The 18,187-nt window shown below is 39.3% G+C and overlaps 1 protein-coding gene across 1 annotated transcript in view; it reads right to left on the bottom strand.

The window, feature by feature from the left end:
* KLHL29 (kelch like family member 29) overlaps nucleotides 1-18,187 on the bottom strand; it is a 391,937-nt gene that overhangs the window by 240,214 nt on the left and 133,536 nt on the right. The window contains exon 3 of the mRNA XM_030448709.1: nucleotides 4,869-5,177. Within this exon, the coding sequence (XP_030304569.1) occupies nucleotides 4,869-5,132 (264 nt within the window). The 5' untranslated portion in view covers nucleotides 5,133-5,177. The remainder of the gene's footprint in view (nucleotides 1-4,868; nucleotides 5,178-18,187) is intronic.

The following is an 18,187-nucleotide window of genomic DNA, read 5'->3' as shown; positions in this document are numbered from 1 at the left end:
TTTATGTTCCAAGAAAAGGGTTTTTCAAATTAAGGTTGAAAACAGAATTACATCTTGCCTGGTGTTGCACAGATTCTGTTGATGTATCAATCTTATCAGGCATTTAAAAATAATGTAGAGATGATAAAAGTAAATGCTCTATAACCAAAAAATCTCTTGGTAATAAAATTTCAAATTACAGCCCATGACAACACTTCTAAATTGAAGCTGTGATACAGGAGGTCTGATGGAGAAAGCTGTGTAAGTAACTTACAAAGTAATTCAGAAGAGCAACAAAAAATGAAGATGCTGTTGAGATGAACAGACTACATGGCTGGAATGGTGTGCAGCATCCTTAAATGAATTTTAGACTATTTTCTTGCCAATATCTTAAGTGGTGCTGCAGTCTTATATGGATTTCTTTGATAGCTTCCTTCTACCAATAAATAACAAATATATATTTTACCAATAAAAAAACCCAACACAAACCCACCACACACAGACAAACCCAAACTTGAGCTCAGTCATCACACATGGCTGGGCTCAGAGTGTGACAAATTGATCCCAACACAGCAGTTTACAGGCAGGAACTGCAGTTTCCTATCAACTACTGCAGGCATTCAAGGGGCTGTGAAAGCATCTCCAGCAAAGGATCCATCCCTTCAAACTATCCTAGCTCTGGGTCCTGCTCTGTGGCTCAACTCTTTGGATACAGCACCAGGAAAGAAAAGCCACATTGAGTAAAAATGCTGAAACTTCACTCACAGTGGCAGAGAATGAGAAGAAAAAAAAAAAATAACCACGACCTTTGAGTGCCTCAGTTTCCCAGGGTTTATACTGGGAGTGCAACATTAAACTACTTCTTACAGGTTGCTGAGGTTTAAATAGTTTTTCTCATGTCTTCTGGCAGCCTCTGATGAAATGGGCACTGAAAACTATCATCACCATTTTGTTTAGCAAAAACTAAAGCTCAGGAAGGGGAGATCTTACCACTCTCTACAACTATCCAAAAGGATGTTACATCAAGGTAGGGTTGATCTCTTCTCCAAAGTAACATGCAACAGGCAAAGAGGAAAGGGACTCAAGTTGTGCCATGAGAGGTTTAGTTAGATATTAGGAGAAACTTCTCAAAAAAATGTAATTAAAGACTGTAATAGAATGCCAGGGAGGTGGCTGAATCATCATCCCTAGAGGCTTATAAAAGACATACAGATCTGGTGCTTAGGAACATAATTCAAGCACTGGACTTGGTTGAGCTAGGTTAATGGTTGCTAGTTAGTTTATGGTTGGACTTGATGATTTTAAAGATCTTTTCCAACAAAAATGATTCTGTGATTCTGTAAAAATACAGCTTTTTATTTTTTAAATAACTCAGACTAAACATCTGTAACAACTTACATGTGGCAGATCCACTAAGTGTGATTTGTACCACAGCATCTGTAGTAAGAAGGTTACAGGTATGCTTTGAGAATAAATTTCAAAGGTCTGCAAAGCATAATTAGTTTTAAAGTTCTCCTACACACTAATTATTAGTAATGAAATCCTTTCCTCAACAGAAATATGTAAAAAAAGCTCTTCCAGAAACATAAAAAAATAGACCAAACCCAGCCTCCTCATAGTTGGTGCTATGTATATTAAGCTTCCCTCTGAAGATGGTTTCACCTCTTTCCAACAGTTAATTTGATCCATTTTTTCTCTCCCCTCCAATGCTTTTCCTGTTCATATCACATAACTCGGGGTGAAGTCTTTAATCTTACACACATTTACATAATAATTTAAAGACCAAATGGTTCAGCCAGATTAGATAGTCTAGCAGTCCTTAAAGCCATTTATCTATGAAGTTCCTGGCCAATTCTATCACCAACACAGCAACTTTCACAGTCCAGTTACATGTCAGAGAGAAAATACGTTTCCCCCTCCATTTTTAATTTCTCACTTTAGGATTCAATCAATCAAGAGCTGAAAGACAGGAATATGACCAATGTCTGCCAGCACAGGTAGCTAGAAAACCAAACTTGTCAAACCAACTTCATTTCAGTCTTTGACAAGATTACGATTCTGTTTGATAACATGTAATACAGGCTCATGGCACATATATTGTGTTTTTAATAACTATTGACTTAGCACTTAGACAAAAAAGTCTGAAGCAATTACTAGCTGTGCAGATACAGGAACAGAAGAAGGGAGCAGTTTTATGGCCATGCAAGGGAATGCTGAGTCTGATGCTGCAAGGATGCGTATGGGTGGGGTACCTAGATTTTCGAAGGCAAATAAAGAATGGAGGGGATGCAAAAGATACACAGGTATTTGGAGGGTACTATAGCTGGTGAACAGCAGGAAACTACAGGAACCAAGAAACCAAACTCTGAAAACAGATTAAATGATTTATAACAAAAAAAAAGAACCAAACTGAACTGTGAGGATAATGTATTGATAGGAAGGCAAAATGAAGGGAAATTCAATGCTTTGAGATCTTCCAGATCTTGGGAAGATAAAGTCAGAACTAGTAACTGGATGACACAGTGAGTCCTTTCTGCCCTCAGCCTGGAGGAACACTGCTGGAACAGTGAGCCAAGGAGAACCAGGTTCTCAATCTTGTTGCTTTTTAAAACCACGATGACTTTTTTTAGTCAGCATGTCACCCTTTGCCACTGGGTTTAATGAAATCTACCATAACGTTGCGGAAGGTTCAGACTGCAGAAGAGCAGCTAAGCAATTGAATATCCCGCTTCTGACCACAAAACAGAGCTTAGAAATTCAGCTGAAGATGCTACCTCATAAATATTCCTACAAAAATGCTGCAAAGGGTAGACTGTGAACTCTACACAGCTCAAGGAAACTTGGGACTTTTTTTTTTTCTTTCTTTTTTTTTAAATAAACCAAGCAACTGCGTTATGCCTCTGACTTGTTATTTCCTCATTATACGGATTTAATTTTTTATGCCTAACCATTAGCTGGATTCTACAAGGGAAAGGCACTGGCTGGTTACATTCCTAACCACAAGTGTAAATCTGCTGTGTGAAGGAGAGAGACAGAGTCAGGCAGGGTGAACATGAGTATGTATGAGCACCTGATATTTTTTTCTGACACCGTTCCACATCATTAGTTGAAAGCTTGTTAGGAACCATACCCTTACATCTCTGTTCGACCTACCTACCTCACTTGTCTTTCCAAGTTTTCTCCTCTTTAGTACCTGCATTTTTAACTTTTTTTAGAGCTGTTCGGATGATTCTCAGAAGAAGAGGCTGGGGCAAAGACTGAATGCACTTTAACACAGTTATTTTATGGGAGATTACACAGCTGATTAACATTTCTTGGAATAAAAAATGTCCCATGTTAGTTCCATTCTTGTCTATTTATTGCTTTTGATCTATTCATGACAAAACATTCTCTGCTAATGAAAGTCATCAGAAAATTCTCTAATAAGGTAATTTAGAAGTCAGTTCACATTGAACATATGATCAAAAGGCACTTAGCTTGCTGTTCCTTCCTCCTCTGCCTGATAAACACATGGTTTACTGGCACTGCTATGCTACAAAATGGTTTATAACATCTGGAGGAAAGGCTGATCAGCTCCAAACAATTGTTGGACTCTAAACAGACCCAGGAACAAAGGTCATCATGAATGAAATGACTGCCTTGGCTGCAAAACTGCCTCAGCCTTCTCCAGACAAAGCATGATTGAAATGTATCTATCTATGGATAGCATCTGGAGAACTCGAGATATGTTTGATCAGAATCTGATTGGCACCTTTCACATGAAAGCAATTTGAAGATATCATGGGAAATTTTAAAAACCAATCACACTGCAAACTTCGGCCCAAGGTTTCCCCCTGAAGCATCGACTTTGTTTTTCTACAGTGTGGAAAAAAAAAACAATATAATAATGGTACTGCAGTAAAATTTCAGCTTGTTCTTGGCTTACTTTAAATAATTTTATTGTCTCCTTTCCCTCTGTCTGTGTCTGCTGGATTTGGCACTTGCAGTTATTAAAATAAAATCAAGTCGAAAGAAAATGTTAAATATCATAAAAAGAAAACCAGCAGTGTTCCTGGCTCACTTTGGTAACACTGTGGTCACCTTTACAATTTGCCAGGGTTTTCTGTTCCCCAGCTGTTCTACCTGAATTAGCATGCAGAAAGAAACCTCAACTTTGGACGGAAATGTTGGAATAACAACTTGTACTTTGCAGATTTAAAAGAGCTAAATGTTTTAAAAAACAAGGAGAAGTCACCCTCCTCTCTCCAGTTACATATATGGACAAAAAAGCTCAATAGCTTACTAGTGATTTCAATTCTTTGCAGCTTCATGTTTTCTTACTCCTTAGCATTCATTTCTGCACAATCTAGTATGCACTAAGAATGAGGCTTTGAAAACCTAACAGGAAAGTACCAACTAAAGAGAAGAAAAAAGACCATTCAGCCAAAATTATGCCCTTTGGTCAACTTCCACTCCCTCTGGATGAAAACCACATCCACTTCTTGTCAACCAAAGCTCTGCCTTGGTCAACAGACAAGAAGAGCATTCCCAAAAGCAAAAGTGGGAACCACAAATTCCGAGGAAAGCAACAGCAAACCCAAATGTAGGCAGTGATGAAAGGAAAAGAAGGATTTGCTCTACTCAGCCTCGGGCCTCTCAGGAGCATGGGAACCCTCAGTCTTGGAGCAAGAACAACCTACTCTAAAGTATGCACAGAAAGCACAAAAGAATCAAGAGACTGCTGGCTATACCATGAACAAAAGTTTTGCAAAGGGGACAGATGATGCTCCGTCTCCAACGTCCCCTCAATACAACAAACCCAGGGAAAAAAAAAAAAAAAAAAAAAAAAAAAAAAGAAAGAAAAAAATAATAATTTAAAAAAAAATATTTAAAAAGGGCAAAATTCTTACTTTGGTAGTTGAAGCTGGAGACGAGTTGGCCACCAGGCTTGTGATCACATCAGTGTTGACAGTGGTGCAAGCAGCAGAGGCTGGGGTGGGGAGGCGGGAGGGGACGATGGGCAGGGGCAGGAGCCCGGGTCTGTTGTTGCTGTTGGTGCTGAGGGCACTGCTGCAATTGGTGCTGCTGACGTGATTCCCATTGGAGCTCCAGTCCCGGCGATCCCAACCCCCGGCCCGGTACTCTCTTTCGAACCGGCTGTGGTGCCGTGACATCTCGCTGGAGGGCAGCTTCTTCTCTGAGGGAACTCGAGGGCTTGCCTGAAAGATTTAACACCAGAGGTGTTAGAGATAAGGTCCCAGCACAGTGATTCCACTCACCGAGCTAAGACCCTGCTGTGCCTCCTCTGCCTCTGGGGAGTATTTTTCTCCCCTTTTCCCAGCTACCCTTCGGGAGGAAGAGAGGGGTTTTGTAGCAAACGTTAATTTAGAACAAAAATGAGCTGTTTTGGACAGTACAACCATGCAAAGACCAAACCCTCAGACCTGAGGAAACACCAGCTGCCCAAACTCTCTGGCACAATAACAAGCAACACATAAATAATGAAAAACTCAGAGTTAGAAACAAAACGTCATTCAAACCTCCTGTGAGCAGGAAAATGTTTCCCATAGTTATGCCTTGCAGTTTTCTCAATAGCCTTCAGATCATTTCTGTGGCTCTTTTCTGCACCTGATGCATGACCAAATATTGATCCTAAACATCAGAGGGAGAAAAAAAATCTACCTGCTAAGTCAATCCATTACTTCTTTATTTTTAAAGCCAAATATTGCTTTACACTACCTGTTCCCCTCCTTTTTGCTTGGCTCCTCACTGGAAGCTCCTACAGGAATGCTTCAGCCCATGAAGCAGCTCCCTAGGGTAGGCCCATGTGGCCTGTCTCCTCCCATGCTTCTGGCTAGACTTAAAACACTTAAATTACTAAAAATCATGAAATAATCAAGTCACTTTGTGTGATCATCCTGTGCTCCTCAGGTTTTCTTATTCATAGATTTTACCAGCCAGGAGCAAGAAGTCTGACCATCACCCTGGGAGCTGAGACTCCCAACATCTCATCCTAATTCTGCAAATTATATGTTACATGGCCTAGAGCAGTTACTTAAGTCTTCCTGCCCAAGTCTTCTAACCTACAGAATGGTGGCAATAATGCTGTTTTCCCAGCTGAGTTCAGAGTAAGGGAGAGCTTACAGCACTTGGAATTGAAGAATACTATACATAAATGCTAAATATATTTTTCCTATAAATAAAGAACAAGCATCTAGGTCACCACAGTGTCTGATTCATTTTATTTGCATCACAAAATCCAGTAAATTCTTTGTAATCATAACACCAGATCACTTGAAGCAATTTTCTTCCACAGATTCTAAGATACAAAAATGGACATTAAATCATCTGCTTATAATGGCTGAGGAGGTAGCTGGACCCAAGCTCACCTGAAGACAAGGGACTGCTTAAGAGAGATATTACTCAGAAGTGGTATAAAACTGTGCAAAAGGTTCCCCTAGGGTTCACCAGAGAGCTTCTAGCTTGAGACAAAAGAACCTCTTCCCCAGTTAAAAGTTCTGTAATATAAATGTGTATATATGTATATATATATAAATATAAAAATCCCTCCTAGAACCATTATCTGCAATAAAAGGCTGAACCAAATCTCTGAAAAGAAGATGCACTTGCAATGGTTCTGTTTTCCCCCTGCAGCAGTGAGCACCTCCAGCAAGAGCATATATTGGGGGCCACACAGAGATGTTGTGGACACAGATCACAAAATTAACATTCCTCTCAATCCAGCAGAGCCAGCTGCTTTTGCCTCTGCTAGGATTTCATGCAAGATCTGATTGATGATTTGAGGGTTGAGGATGCATTGACATTTCTTTAGATTCTTTTTTCTTGCATTTTTGTTGCCATCTGATACTTGAATTCAGAAAGCTCATTCATATTTTCTAGAGGTCCATATGGAAATGACAGCCATACACTGAACACAGCCAAAACCAGGGACACAAGTGCTGTGAAAGATGCTGTACTGAAAACAGGAACTTTTGTTTTAGGAAAGGTGAAGAAAGCAAGTTTTTCCTCTAGTGGAAACTATCAAAGAACAAAATCAGAACCTTAATATAGTATCTTTAAAGGTTAGAAATTCATAGGTATAAACTCCCTTTTTTCTTATAAATCTTTTGCAAAGCCAGAAATGGAGACTGTAAGCCAAAAGCTACAATTTCAAAATATCCTTTATTTTTGTTTTTACCTAGAGAAAAGTTTCTTTTCAAAGCTTTCACAGTCTCCATCACTATCTGAAGCTTTTTTAATTGTTTGGGTGGTGGCTGTCAAGAAAATGCCCTTCTCCTTCACAGCTTGAGGATCTCCATTTAGCTGTATTAGTGCACTTCTTGACAAGGCAACTGGAGAGAACCAAAACACACATATCCCTCCCCCCAACACACACATTTGAGTATATCTGACATTTAATTCAGCAGAGAGGAGAAGCACACATGCACGCAAGTCAACAGCTGGAGGGTTTTTTGCCACGCAATCCAAGACACCATGCCCCTGCAATTCTGCTATCAGATGAAACTGACAGGCAATTACATCAAAAACAAGCAGAAAAGAAGCCTGTGACTAAGTGACACATTAAGAAGTTTACTTAAACCCCACGACTCTCTTGACAACTAAATTCACTTCTTTGCCCAGCTACTCTATTTTATATTTGCACGTAAAGACAGGGCTCAACATAACCTTTTTTTTCCTATGCATTACATTAAATTTCACTTTACATTTATTACATTACATTTATTTATTATTTAATTTAATCAAATAATTTAATTATTAAATAAATAATTGTAATAATAATTAATAAGTGATATTTTTAATTATTTAATTTATTATTACATTTATTACATTTACATTTATTACACTTTACAATATTACATTACATTACCCTACTTGTTTCAATGTGTCATTTTTGGCTGGGTACAAAGATATTTGACAGCAACAAGATGTGCAGAAAAACCAGAGGGGATAGCTGTCTAATAAATGAATATTCAACTGCTAGTGCTAGCTATTAATTGTTTAAAATTAGAAACAGTATAAAATGTTCTCATAAATAGCTGCTGGGTGAGGTAAGAAATGGTTTGTGAACAGGCTAGCTAATTTGTAAATGTATTTTTGGATCCAGAGCTTATGCTTTGTCTGGACTATTTTTGTCAAGGATCATACTCATAATAATAATGCTTTAAACATATTCTGCACTCATAAGAAAAACTTCTCCAACAACATGAATCCTGAGCCAAGCATAATCATCACATTCCTCTGCACAGAACTTGACACTGGGCAGCATAAACCATCCTGAGAAATGGCAGTGACCAAGGCCAATGGAAACCACACACAAACAGCGAAGAGGACAGCAGTCACTGCTGCCATACACCAAAGATGTGGGAGTATTTTCATCCTAACCCAGTCCTTACTGGTGCCATAATACTCAATTTCAGGCTAAAATTTTCCAGGCATGGATTCTGTCAGATTTTTGTTAAGAATAAACAACACCACCCCAAGCTTTTCTCTTGGGGAGACAGGGAGAAGAATAAAGATCAATACCTGATACTTAAAAATATCAGTATCAGTAGCTATAAATAATTAATTTTCCCTTTTTTTAAGGGAAGTTCTCCTCAACATTCATATGCACACATTTTTCTCTTAAATAACTTTAGGTCATCCTTAGCAGTGCTAAGGAAGAGAAAGGAGGTTTTCATGCTGTTTGTCAGGCTTGGGGATTTCCCAGTGCTGTCTGCACTGAAGTCACCACCTCAGCTAAGCCTTGGCTAATTATAAATTTATTAACCTCAGTTTTGGGGCCGGCTTTTTGCTGGCAAAAAGATCCCCACTGCCACGTCTAGAGTCAGTTCTTGAGAAGATACCCCTAAAGTTATCTCAGATAAGTCCACCCTACATCAGAGCCATAAAATTGCAATGTGGACATAGCTGGCAATAGAACCAACATGTGAGCAGCCGGTCTCAGAAGGCCATGAGGAGCCATACTGCATGCTGTTATTGCTGAGAATTGCTCTGAACATATAATTCAGCTGCCATGCTATCTTGTGAAGGTGGCTAAGTCAGTAACAGAAGCCCTTTCCCCACTGCCTGTGAGGAGAGGGGTTAGAGGAGAGGAAAGGACTCACAGCTGTTACTGGATGCATTGATGAATTCAAAGCAAAAAGGTGGTCAGACTGGGATTAAGGGAGATCTGTGGGAAAGGCTAGAAGCTACAGAAGAGATATCGAGCAACCAGAGGAAAATAAAAATCCCATGACAAATCTGATATGAAATTCAGTGATATGGTAAAGCAAATAAAATGCCTATCTCAGTCCCCAGGACTGCATTCATGTGCTTGGGTTGCAAAAGTCATACCAAAATATAGAACAGCTCTCTTGGTTACAGAGAATAGGTATGTAAAGTACTGTGGAGCCAGACATGAGGGTTATACAGGCACCTGACCCCTTCCTCTAGAGTTTACCTGGCTTTCACAGCAAGGTGGGCATGGGAGGCTAGAAAGAGAAGGGTAAAAGATTAATGAAACAATACTGAATGCCCTTCTGGGGACTGCCACAGGCATGTTTTAGTCACAGGCTTAGCCTGGAGAAAAGGAGGCTCAGGGGAGATCTCATCACTCTCTACAACTCCCTAAAAGGAGGTTGGAGCCAGGGAGGGGTCAGGTGCTCCCAAGTATCTACCAGTAAGACAAGAGGGCATGGACTTAAGCTCTGCCAGGAGAGGTTTAGGTTGGATATTAGGAAAAGATTCTTCCCAGAGAGGGTGATCAGGCATTGGAATGGGCTGCCCAGGGAGGTGGTGGATTCTGCGTCCCTGGAGGTATTTAAAAAGAGATGGATGTGGCACTCAGTGCCATGGTCTAGGAACCACAGTGGTAGTGGATTAAGGGTTGGACTTGATGATCTCAGAGGTCCTCTCCAACCTGGCTGATTCTGTGATTCTATGTCTTGTCCTTCAAAGCCAAAACCTGCCATGCAGCAGGTGAGAAAGCCCGCAGAAATTACTTTAAATATATCACTTGAGATAAAGTAAAATGTGAGAGTACCTTTGCTATAGAAAACAACTTTTTCTACAACCACAAGTTTTAGAAATGTCTTATTTAAACATGCTCAAAATTTGAGCAAGTTTTTCTATAAAACATGAGTGTCTTCAGGACTACGATGTGGAGCACCTACACAGATGACTACATCCAGACTCCAAATTTACCCAAAGCACTTGGGCCATTTGGAAATCCTCCTACCTTCTCAGTTTAAAACCACCTTCCTCCTGGTACTAATTTTTCACCACACCTTTCATGCAAGCTCATTTGTTCCTTGTTTCCACAGCTTCCACAGACATACACAGAGGCAAGAACAAGACCAGAGGCATTTGAGATAGCCGTGTGCTAACTACAGGCCTCTTACCAGGTTCAAACAGATCATTGCAGCTGATTTATTAAACTTAAGTGATTAACATTTCATTTTATGCTCAATACACTTGAACACAGTCCTTCTTCGCACAAGCCCAAAGCACTCACTGTTCTGCAGAAAAAAATGTTTCCTATTCATATTCCTCTAAATGACAGCCTGGCTTAAGCCTTAGAGCAGCATTTTCCCTGCTCTCCATGCTTATTTATTCAAGGTCCCCATAAAAAGCCTGTCCTCACAGAAATAAGGAAAACCAGGCTTTCAGCCCATCTCAAGCTAGAGAATCAGATTTCTCAGACTATTAGTCAACTTCATTAAGTAACTTCAAAAATAAAGGTCAAACTTTTAATGTAAATTTTTCCTGGGTAAGCATTTGTTTCCAAATTTACCTTTAAAATAGTAGCATTAGAGAAATATGATAGGCAAGAGAGGCTGGGAGAGTGAACGGTAGCAGGTTCACAGCCATTAGGGAAATGGAAGAAAAGAAGAAAGAGTGTGAAATATTAAAATAAGCAGCTAAAGTGCCTTGCGTGTTTTCAGACTGGATGAACAGAAGCACAGATAAAATAGCCTATTAAAGAGCTTCAAAAGCAGTTAAGTGCATGCAAAGCCTAAGTATTTTATGAGATCCACACCAAAAAAAGATGAGGAGGAACGGAGAGATTTGCCGTAATCAGATCTTGTGTGGAGAACTACAACTGATAAAGATGATGTCTAAGTACCTAAGTGAGAATGATTTCAGCTATATGCTGCAGGGAAAATGTTAACTGGATGCAGTTTTATCAGAGCACACCAAAACAACCACCTCTTCCTGGGGCACAGAACTGAAGACAGAATTTATGCATATGGCATAAATATCACACTGAAAAAATAAATCACTGTTACCATAAATTCTGCATATAACTCAACAATAAGGTCACACATGCACATATATTACACACATGTAAGTGTGCTTTTAAAAAAATCTTATAAATAAAGTAGGGCACCAATTGGCAGCTTCAGAAGCTACTTCACAAATGTGACAAACAAAATGTTTTATTTGAGCTCAACATTATTTATAACCTACAAAGACTTTCTTAGACTCATATGAAATCACTGTTATAAGCCTACATGGATCTGACTAATCCATTTTCACAAACTTAACTTCGTTTTTTCCATTTGGGTGACTTCACTGAAAGACTTCTTTGTTAGATGAAGGCAGTAGGAATCCAATCAAGAGATTCTGTAAAGCTGAACTACAAGCAGCTGTTTAGAAAGATAAGACCCAGAAATATTTGAGGGGCAAGGAAACAACTTTATTATCAAGCAAGTCTACTTTTGTAAACCCCTGATTTAGTCTGTAAACAGTTGTAAAGCTCTTGTAAAATCCAAGGCAAGGAAGAAAGTCTCGAGTTGCTTTGTTACAATCAGATCTCAAAAAAAAAAAAAAAAAAAAAAAAAAAAAAAAAAAAAAAAAGAAAAAAAGAAGAAAAATAAGCCCAAATCCTAACCTTGTAAGTGATAAAGGAGGAGTAGATTTAGGAGATCATGAAGGATTTAATTTTCAAAAATATATGCTGGAGGAAGCAATGCTTTGGGATATATTAAAAAATAAATAAATTAGAGCATCAACACAACTGTCTTCTCAGGATAAAGTTCCCTATACAAAAAGCACAAATGAGACTCTTGCTTCTGACTTGAAATATTGTTGAAAAGTGTGTACCTTTACTACTTCTGAGTCCTTAAGATGGATAAGGAAGTAACCTTTTTAGATAAAGAAAAAAAATAAAAAAGATGAAACTAGACTGTCCAACTGAACAAAAAAAAAAACCCCAACATGTCACAATGAGACTAAAATCGTATCTTACCACTCTGGTTTCTTTTTCTCCAAGTTTAGAGAGTATGACCTTCCTAATTAAAGGGTTACTGAACTACATGTATGTGTACGTTATAAAACTTTGCTTCTTGGAAATTTCGACATGATCATTTCCTATATTTGGTCATCTGCTTTCAAATGCTAATTCCTTTACAATGTGAGTGGAGTAGATAACACATTCTGCAATTCTCTGATCATGAGCACTGGTAGAGTGAGAAAAATTCAGAAGTCCAACAGTGTCTGCTGCTCTTGCTGCTAGAACTGAAGATAAAGACCAGGTCCATTTCAAACCCATGGCAAATCTGAATACACATAAACCCTTATATCAAGGGTTTTCTTCAGGGCAAGTACCCCATCATCCAAGTTTCTTGGACTATTTTTGAAGCCCTTGATCCATGTGCTCAAATGCACTTACTGTTGACTATAAACTGATAGAAAATATGTCAAAATACACTGGTTATGGAAATGTATCTGGAAAAATATCTAACTCCATTCCTCTCCAGGCTTTTATCTGGAAAATCTCCCACTTTATCTACTTCTCCCCTTTGTCTTGTTGCAAAGACACCCCCAAAAGCAGAACTCACTCTATTCTCAAAAATCAGTTCTAACTTCCATTTGCTGCAGACTCTTGGGCTTTCCAAGCTCCTCTGCAGTAACAAGACTGGAATTTTGCACAGCAGTTTTCTGAATAAAAATCTACCAGAACTTCACACGATGTCTAATAACTTTCTCAGTTGCCTCTACAGGGTCTGAGGTAGCCAGCTTTGCCTGGAACCCAGCCTTGTTAAAAATTAGGAGAGAAAAACATAATGTTCCTCTGTAACACTCCTGCTTGCAAAACATTGCCCGAAACATTGACTTCCCTAATTAAATTATCTCATTAGCATGAAAAGCAAACAAAAGAAAACCAAATGCCAAAAGCTGCTATGTTAAAGGCCAGTTTGTGAAGGGCTTGTGCAGGAAGATCCACAGAGCAGAGCCAGTGGCCAGCACCACAGCTCCCAGCACAGGGGTTGGCTGCATGTCAGCTCATGGCCAGGGTCCAAAGGTACCCACTGGGGAGAGGTAGAGGAGGGAAGGCAGGGATATGACTGGATTTCTTCTGGGGGAATGGGTCATCTTCTTAAAATGCATTAAGTGGTTGCCAGCACCTGACATACCTAATCTTGCCTAAGACTTCATAGTTAATAAAGCAGAAATGTAGAATAAGCTACTGTCAGTGTTGCCAAATGTCGCAAATTAAATCTCACAAAATTTAATTAACAGGATCTTGGCTCTTTTGGAAATGGTTTCTTGGGGGTGGAGGGGAGGAGGAGGAGACTAAGTCTTCAAATTACTTTTGGACAAGGCAGGAGAAATTCCCTTTGATTTACTGCCATTCTCGATCTTCCAGCCCTTGGGGAAGACTGATCAATCAGTCAAAACTACTGGAGGAGAAAGTGCTCAACCAAGGAAAGGGTTAAATGCAGCATATTTTACAGTAAAAGTTCTCTGTATCATCTGTATTGCTGAAAAACTGTTTAATAAAGAAACTGTACTTCGAACACCCCCTTGATGATAATTTTGGGCTATCCTACCCCTGACATTGTTCACATTTAAAAAGCTTCAGCTAGCAGCAGGGCAAGTAGTAAATTTTCTCTTTCAGGACTCGTGCCCTCTGACCACACAGAGTTTTCTGACACATTTTGTTAAAAGGAGACGTATCACTCCCTCAAATCAAGACCACATGTACACTTACAGCGTGAAACAGTCACTAAGCATCTGGCATACCAAAAGAGCTCAATAGATGCAAAATGCCTCAGAAACAAACAAACAGTAAATTTACTGAACACAAGACTAGTACAGTCGAGATCTTTGTGTATCCCAGTGCTTTAGAGATTTTGACATGATTCACTTCACGCTGAGGTAGGAGACTGCAGTTATCCCAATGCTGCAGTAAGAAACTGAATTTCCAGAGACTTTGCAAGATCCTTACACCAAGGGGAATAACTATGTTTTTTTCCAATTTATGGTGCCCTGAATGCAGGACCATTGCTAACCTTCACTCACACACCTCAAAAGCTGCCTCATTCTTCATTGAAGGAGCCACATATATTGTTGCTGTGCTTCTGGAGGGCTCAAAGGGAGGAGTTTTTCTGTATGAGAGACACTACCATGAGACATTTGTTTCCTTTGTGGCACTGGTACCATTAGTACTGTGTGCTCGTTTCTCTGTGTAGAAACATTCAACTTGTAGCTCACCCAGAAGACACTTTGGGCTTTCAAATCTGAATGTTCCCTTCCTGGTGCATGCCACTGAAGCTGGCAAGAGCCCATTTCATCTGTCCATCTGCAGTCATGGCTTGTCACACCGGTGTGGCCTTTGTTTCATAAACTGGATTTATTGCATTTTCAGCTGGTTCAATAGGGTGACTATCACACCCGCTGACTATTTTTGTTTTGTTTTGAAAGGCGACGCTTCAAGAATTAGAGCAACAGTGCCATCATCCTAATGAATTAATACCACACATGGTATCCAAGTTAAATGTTTCTCAGGTTGCTCCTGTGCCACTTAAAATCTACTCCTGTTACCACTTCTTCCACCACCCTCTCCTCCTTCTCCCTTAAAGTTGCCACCAGCAACTCACATTGTATCTTTTCAACTCTTGGATGAAGATTGCTGAATGCTGTAAATAAGCAACCTGCCTTTTACAGGCCAGAGGTCTTAAGCTTTTCATTATCTGCTTTAGAAATAATATGATTAAATAAGAATCATCTTATTTTTCAAAGTATGAACCACTTCCCATATCTATCTCAAGATGCATTAGGAAACCTAAAACTTGTAAAAATTAGGTAGAATTCAAATCATGTTTTGTAAGCACCTGGTTAAAGGCAGATTTAAGAATACAAAGAATCTTGTTAGGAATAGTTACAGTTCTGGCTTTAAAACTCCCAGATTTGCAAGTACCGGCCAAAATGTTTGCATTTTATCCTGAATAGCAATTATTCATTTTCGTTCAACCAAAGCTGTCAAAACCTCTATATGTGGTCTTGTAGTGAGATTCTTATATACATGCCAAATGCCTCCATAACAAACATCTGGCCTCACTTCTGTTCCATGGATTTGCCAAAGCGTAAGTCCATCAGTTGTTTTTTGCTTGTGACTTTTTTTTCCTCTCTACTGTGCCTCAGGTCGTTTTTCTTAAAATGAAATCATTAAAACAGGCAGAGAGAGCAGAGGAAAAAGGAGTAAGAAGAAGAACTGTAGCATCTGAGTAATCTTCCAGTGGGACTAATTTTGCTAAGTATTTGTGCTACTGCTACCAGTCAATTGCTACAGGTATTACTGAGAAACTAACTAACTAACTAAATAAATTAAACTGCATTTAGCAAAGCATATTGGCACAGAAAGAAGGAAAACCACATACACTTTTTATAAACTAGAAGCTCAGTTTACTCAAATGTCCTCAATATCAATATAAAATGTATTAACATAAAAAAAATAACTTGCTGTTCTCTTATTTTGCATTCATTTTACATTTGTACTTCTCCGAGGCAACAGATCAGAATGGTGCATTGCCTTCCCCTCAGGCCAAGTGTAATAAACAGGCAGGTGTAATATAAAGCTGCAGAGTCTCAGCTCTCCTCCCAAACAATTGATCTTCCAGGCCCACGGTGTAATTCAGTCTTGGTAGCTCCGTTCATATACCTCATTGCTGAGCAGTCAATTATTTCAAATCAAGCAGAATTAAAGTGTTATTTTTGTGAGGGGAGACGATATTCACCAGTGACCTAAGTGAAACTAATAAACTAATTTCCCTTTACTGCCTTGGGCAAAACAGAAAAATTCAAGTCTATGAAAGAAAGATCGGAGCTGCTTTATCAGTCTGTTGCCCAAACACGTTTGCAATTTGCTGTCTTTAAATTCAATTTTTGTTCACAGAACAATTTTGGAAACAGAACACAACCAAAAGAAAGCAGCAAAAAGCAGCAGCGAGGGAATACGACCCTGCAAGACGAGGGATGTGCAGTACAAACTTCCCAATAGATGGGGAATAGCACTCTCGTGTTCTTTAACAGAGTATTCCTCCTGCCAGTAGCAAATTTATCCAGTAGATGTCAACACCAGCAAAAAATATGTGTAAAGCCAACCTTAATATCAACAGCAGTCACTTGAATTTAAAGGAGTGCATCAGAAAACAGGTGAATATTTGGAAGCACTGCATAATTATTTACTACTGTCCTATCCCTGCATCTTCCAGAATGGATCTGGCTTGGCCTATCTGTCAATAAAACACGTGGAGAAAAATAATTTATTTTTTGCTTTTAAAATAATTTTGTCTGCTTTGCTGGCAAATGGAAAAATTGCTCACAAGCATACGATTCCTTTCAGATTAGATCTTAGAAAATTTTTCAGAGAAGGGGCAGAAAGGAGAGTGTGCAAAACACTATGCACTGGAAAGCGACTGCTACAAGCAAAATCTTCATAGTTACTAAATATAATCTGGAGAGGCCTGTTACTTTTTGACCTTCCACTGCATAGTTAAGCAGTGCAATGATTTAATGGATTTTGCTCTTTCCTCAAGAAGCTTTTCAACCTACAACAGCAACCTGAGATTCCCACGCCAACCCCAGGTCAACAGATACTTGTTGTTCCTGTGAAGTTTTTTTCGTTTTTGCAATAACACAAGGACAATCTGTTGTAAGCCTTTTAGAGTTATTATCACTCAAAAGACTAAATTTGCTGACAAGTTTAAACCATGCAGAAAAACAAGGCCATTGCTGTTGACACTTTTAAATCTACTATTAAGATCTGACTGTTTGAACAGCTTGTGTGTAGAATCTGAAGTACAGATTTCTGTTTCCTTTTTGTTTATTTTTAGATAAACCTTGTGTTTCTACTCTGCAATGTTTGCATTTGGCTGCTGAGCAGGCAGTAATCGCATACATTATAGGCCTTACTTAGAGACACTTTGCATCACAGCCCATCAGGTTTTTTTGGATAGATTAAAAGAGAGGGGAAATAACAGATAATTTTCCTGATTGATTAATCTTTCCTCACATTGCCATTTCCCCATAGACACGAGAAAGAAAACCAAAAGTGTGTTGTGACATCTAATAGCAAGACACTGAAACAAATTATTTTATTACTGCTACAAAAACTTACTAAGGAGTTTGTTTTCAAAGAGATTTAAAAGATGGCAAGGAGACATAAATGAACTTATTCCAGAGACATCACTTTGAGCAGAGCTATTCCTCAGGTGCAAACCTTACAGCTCTTAGGGGAAGCATACATCCTACATAAATGCAAAAATGTAGTGGCAGCTTATCTATTCAGCTTGGGCAGAGATTTGGGCTGTTTGGGAAAGCAAAACCAGTCAAAAACAGAGATAGTGAATTAATCTAAGCAATTTTTAGGCACCAACAGAAGCAGGCATAGGAAGATCAGGCAAAGGTTGTGCACTTCCATTAAATAATCCTGACAGAAAATGGCATGTGCAAGAATAAAGTCACAATTCCAAAAACTGGGAAAAGGCATTGCATGCAAAATCCATCCCCCTGCAACATGAGGCACCAGCAGCACACCCAGTTTCAGGAAGCCACATCCTGCTCCACAGTTCTGGGTCTAGGCATCTACTGCCCCAGACAGAGCCATTAACAGTTTGGAGATAAGAGGCATCTTATGAGGCACACCGGAGTTTCACAGCCTTGTATGAGCAATTCTTTTAATTGCCATCAACATTTTCTCTGAATCCCTGTCTGAAAGAAGCAGTGGAAACTTTTGATTTGACTGTGTGACACCTTGATTGCCTGTGGATGAGTCACTGCATTTCTGTTAGTCTGACGAATTTATAGATTTTTAAGGGCAAAAAAGCACAAGAGGTGCTTAGGATTGCTCTGCTCTGACTCCGTGAACAGCACAACCCTCAGGTCTCATCCAGCAACCTGCCTGGCCGAGGGAAATGGGGACTGGGTGGGATGACAATATGCC

Source organism: Calypte anna, chromosome 3 (assembly GCF_003957555.1).
Source record: "Calypte anna isolate BGI_N300 chromosome 3, bCalAnn1_v1.p, whole genome shotgun sequence".
Taxonomy (NCBI): Eukaryota; Metazoa; Chordata; class Aves; order Apodiformes; family Trochilidae; genus Calypte; species Calypte anna.
The sequence above is the reverse complement of the archived record's forward strand: the minus strand, read 5'-3'. Positions and strand labels throughout refer to the sequence as shown.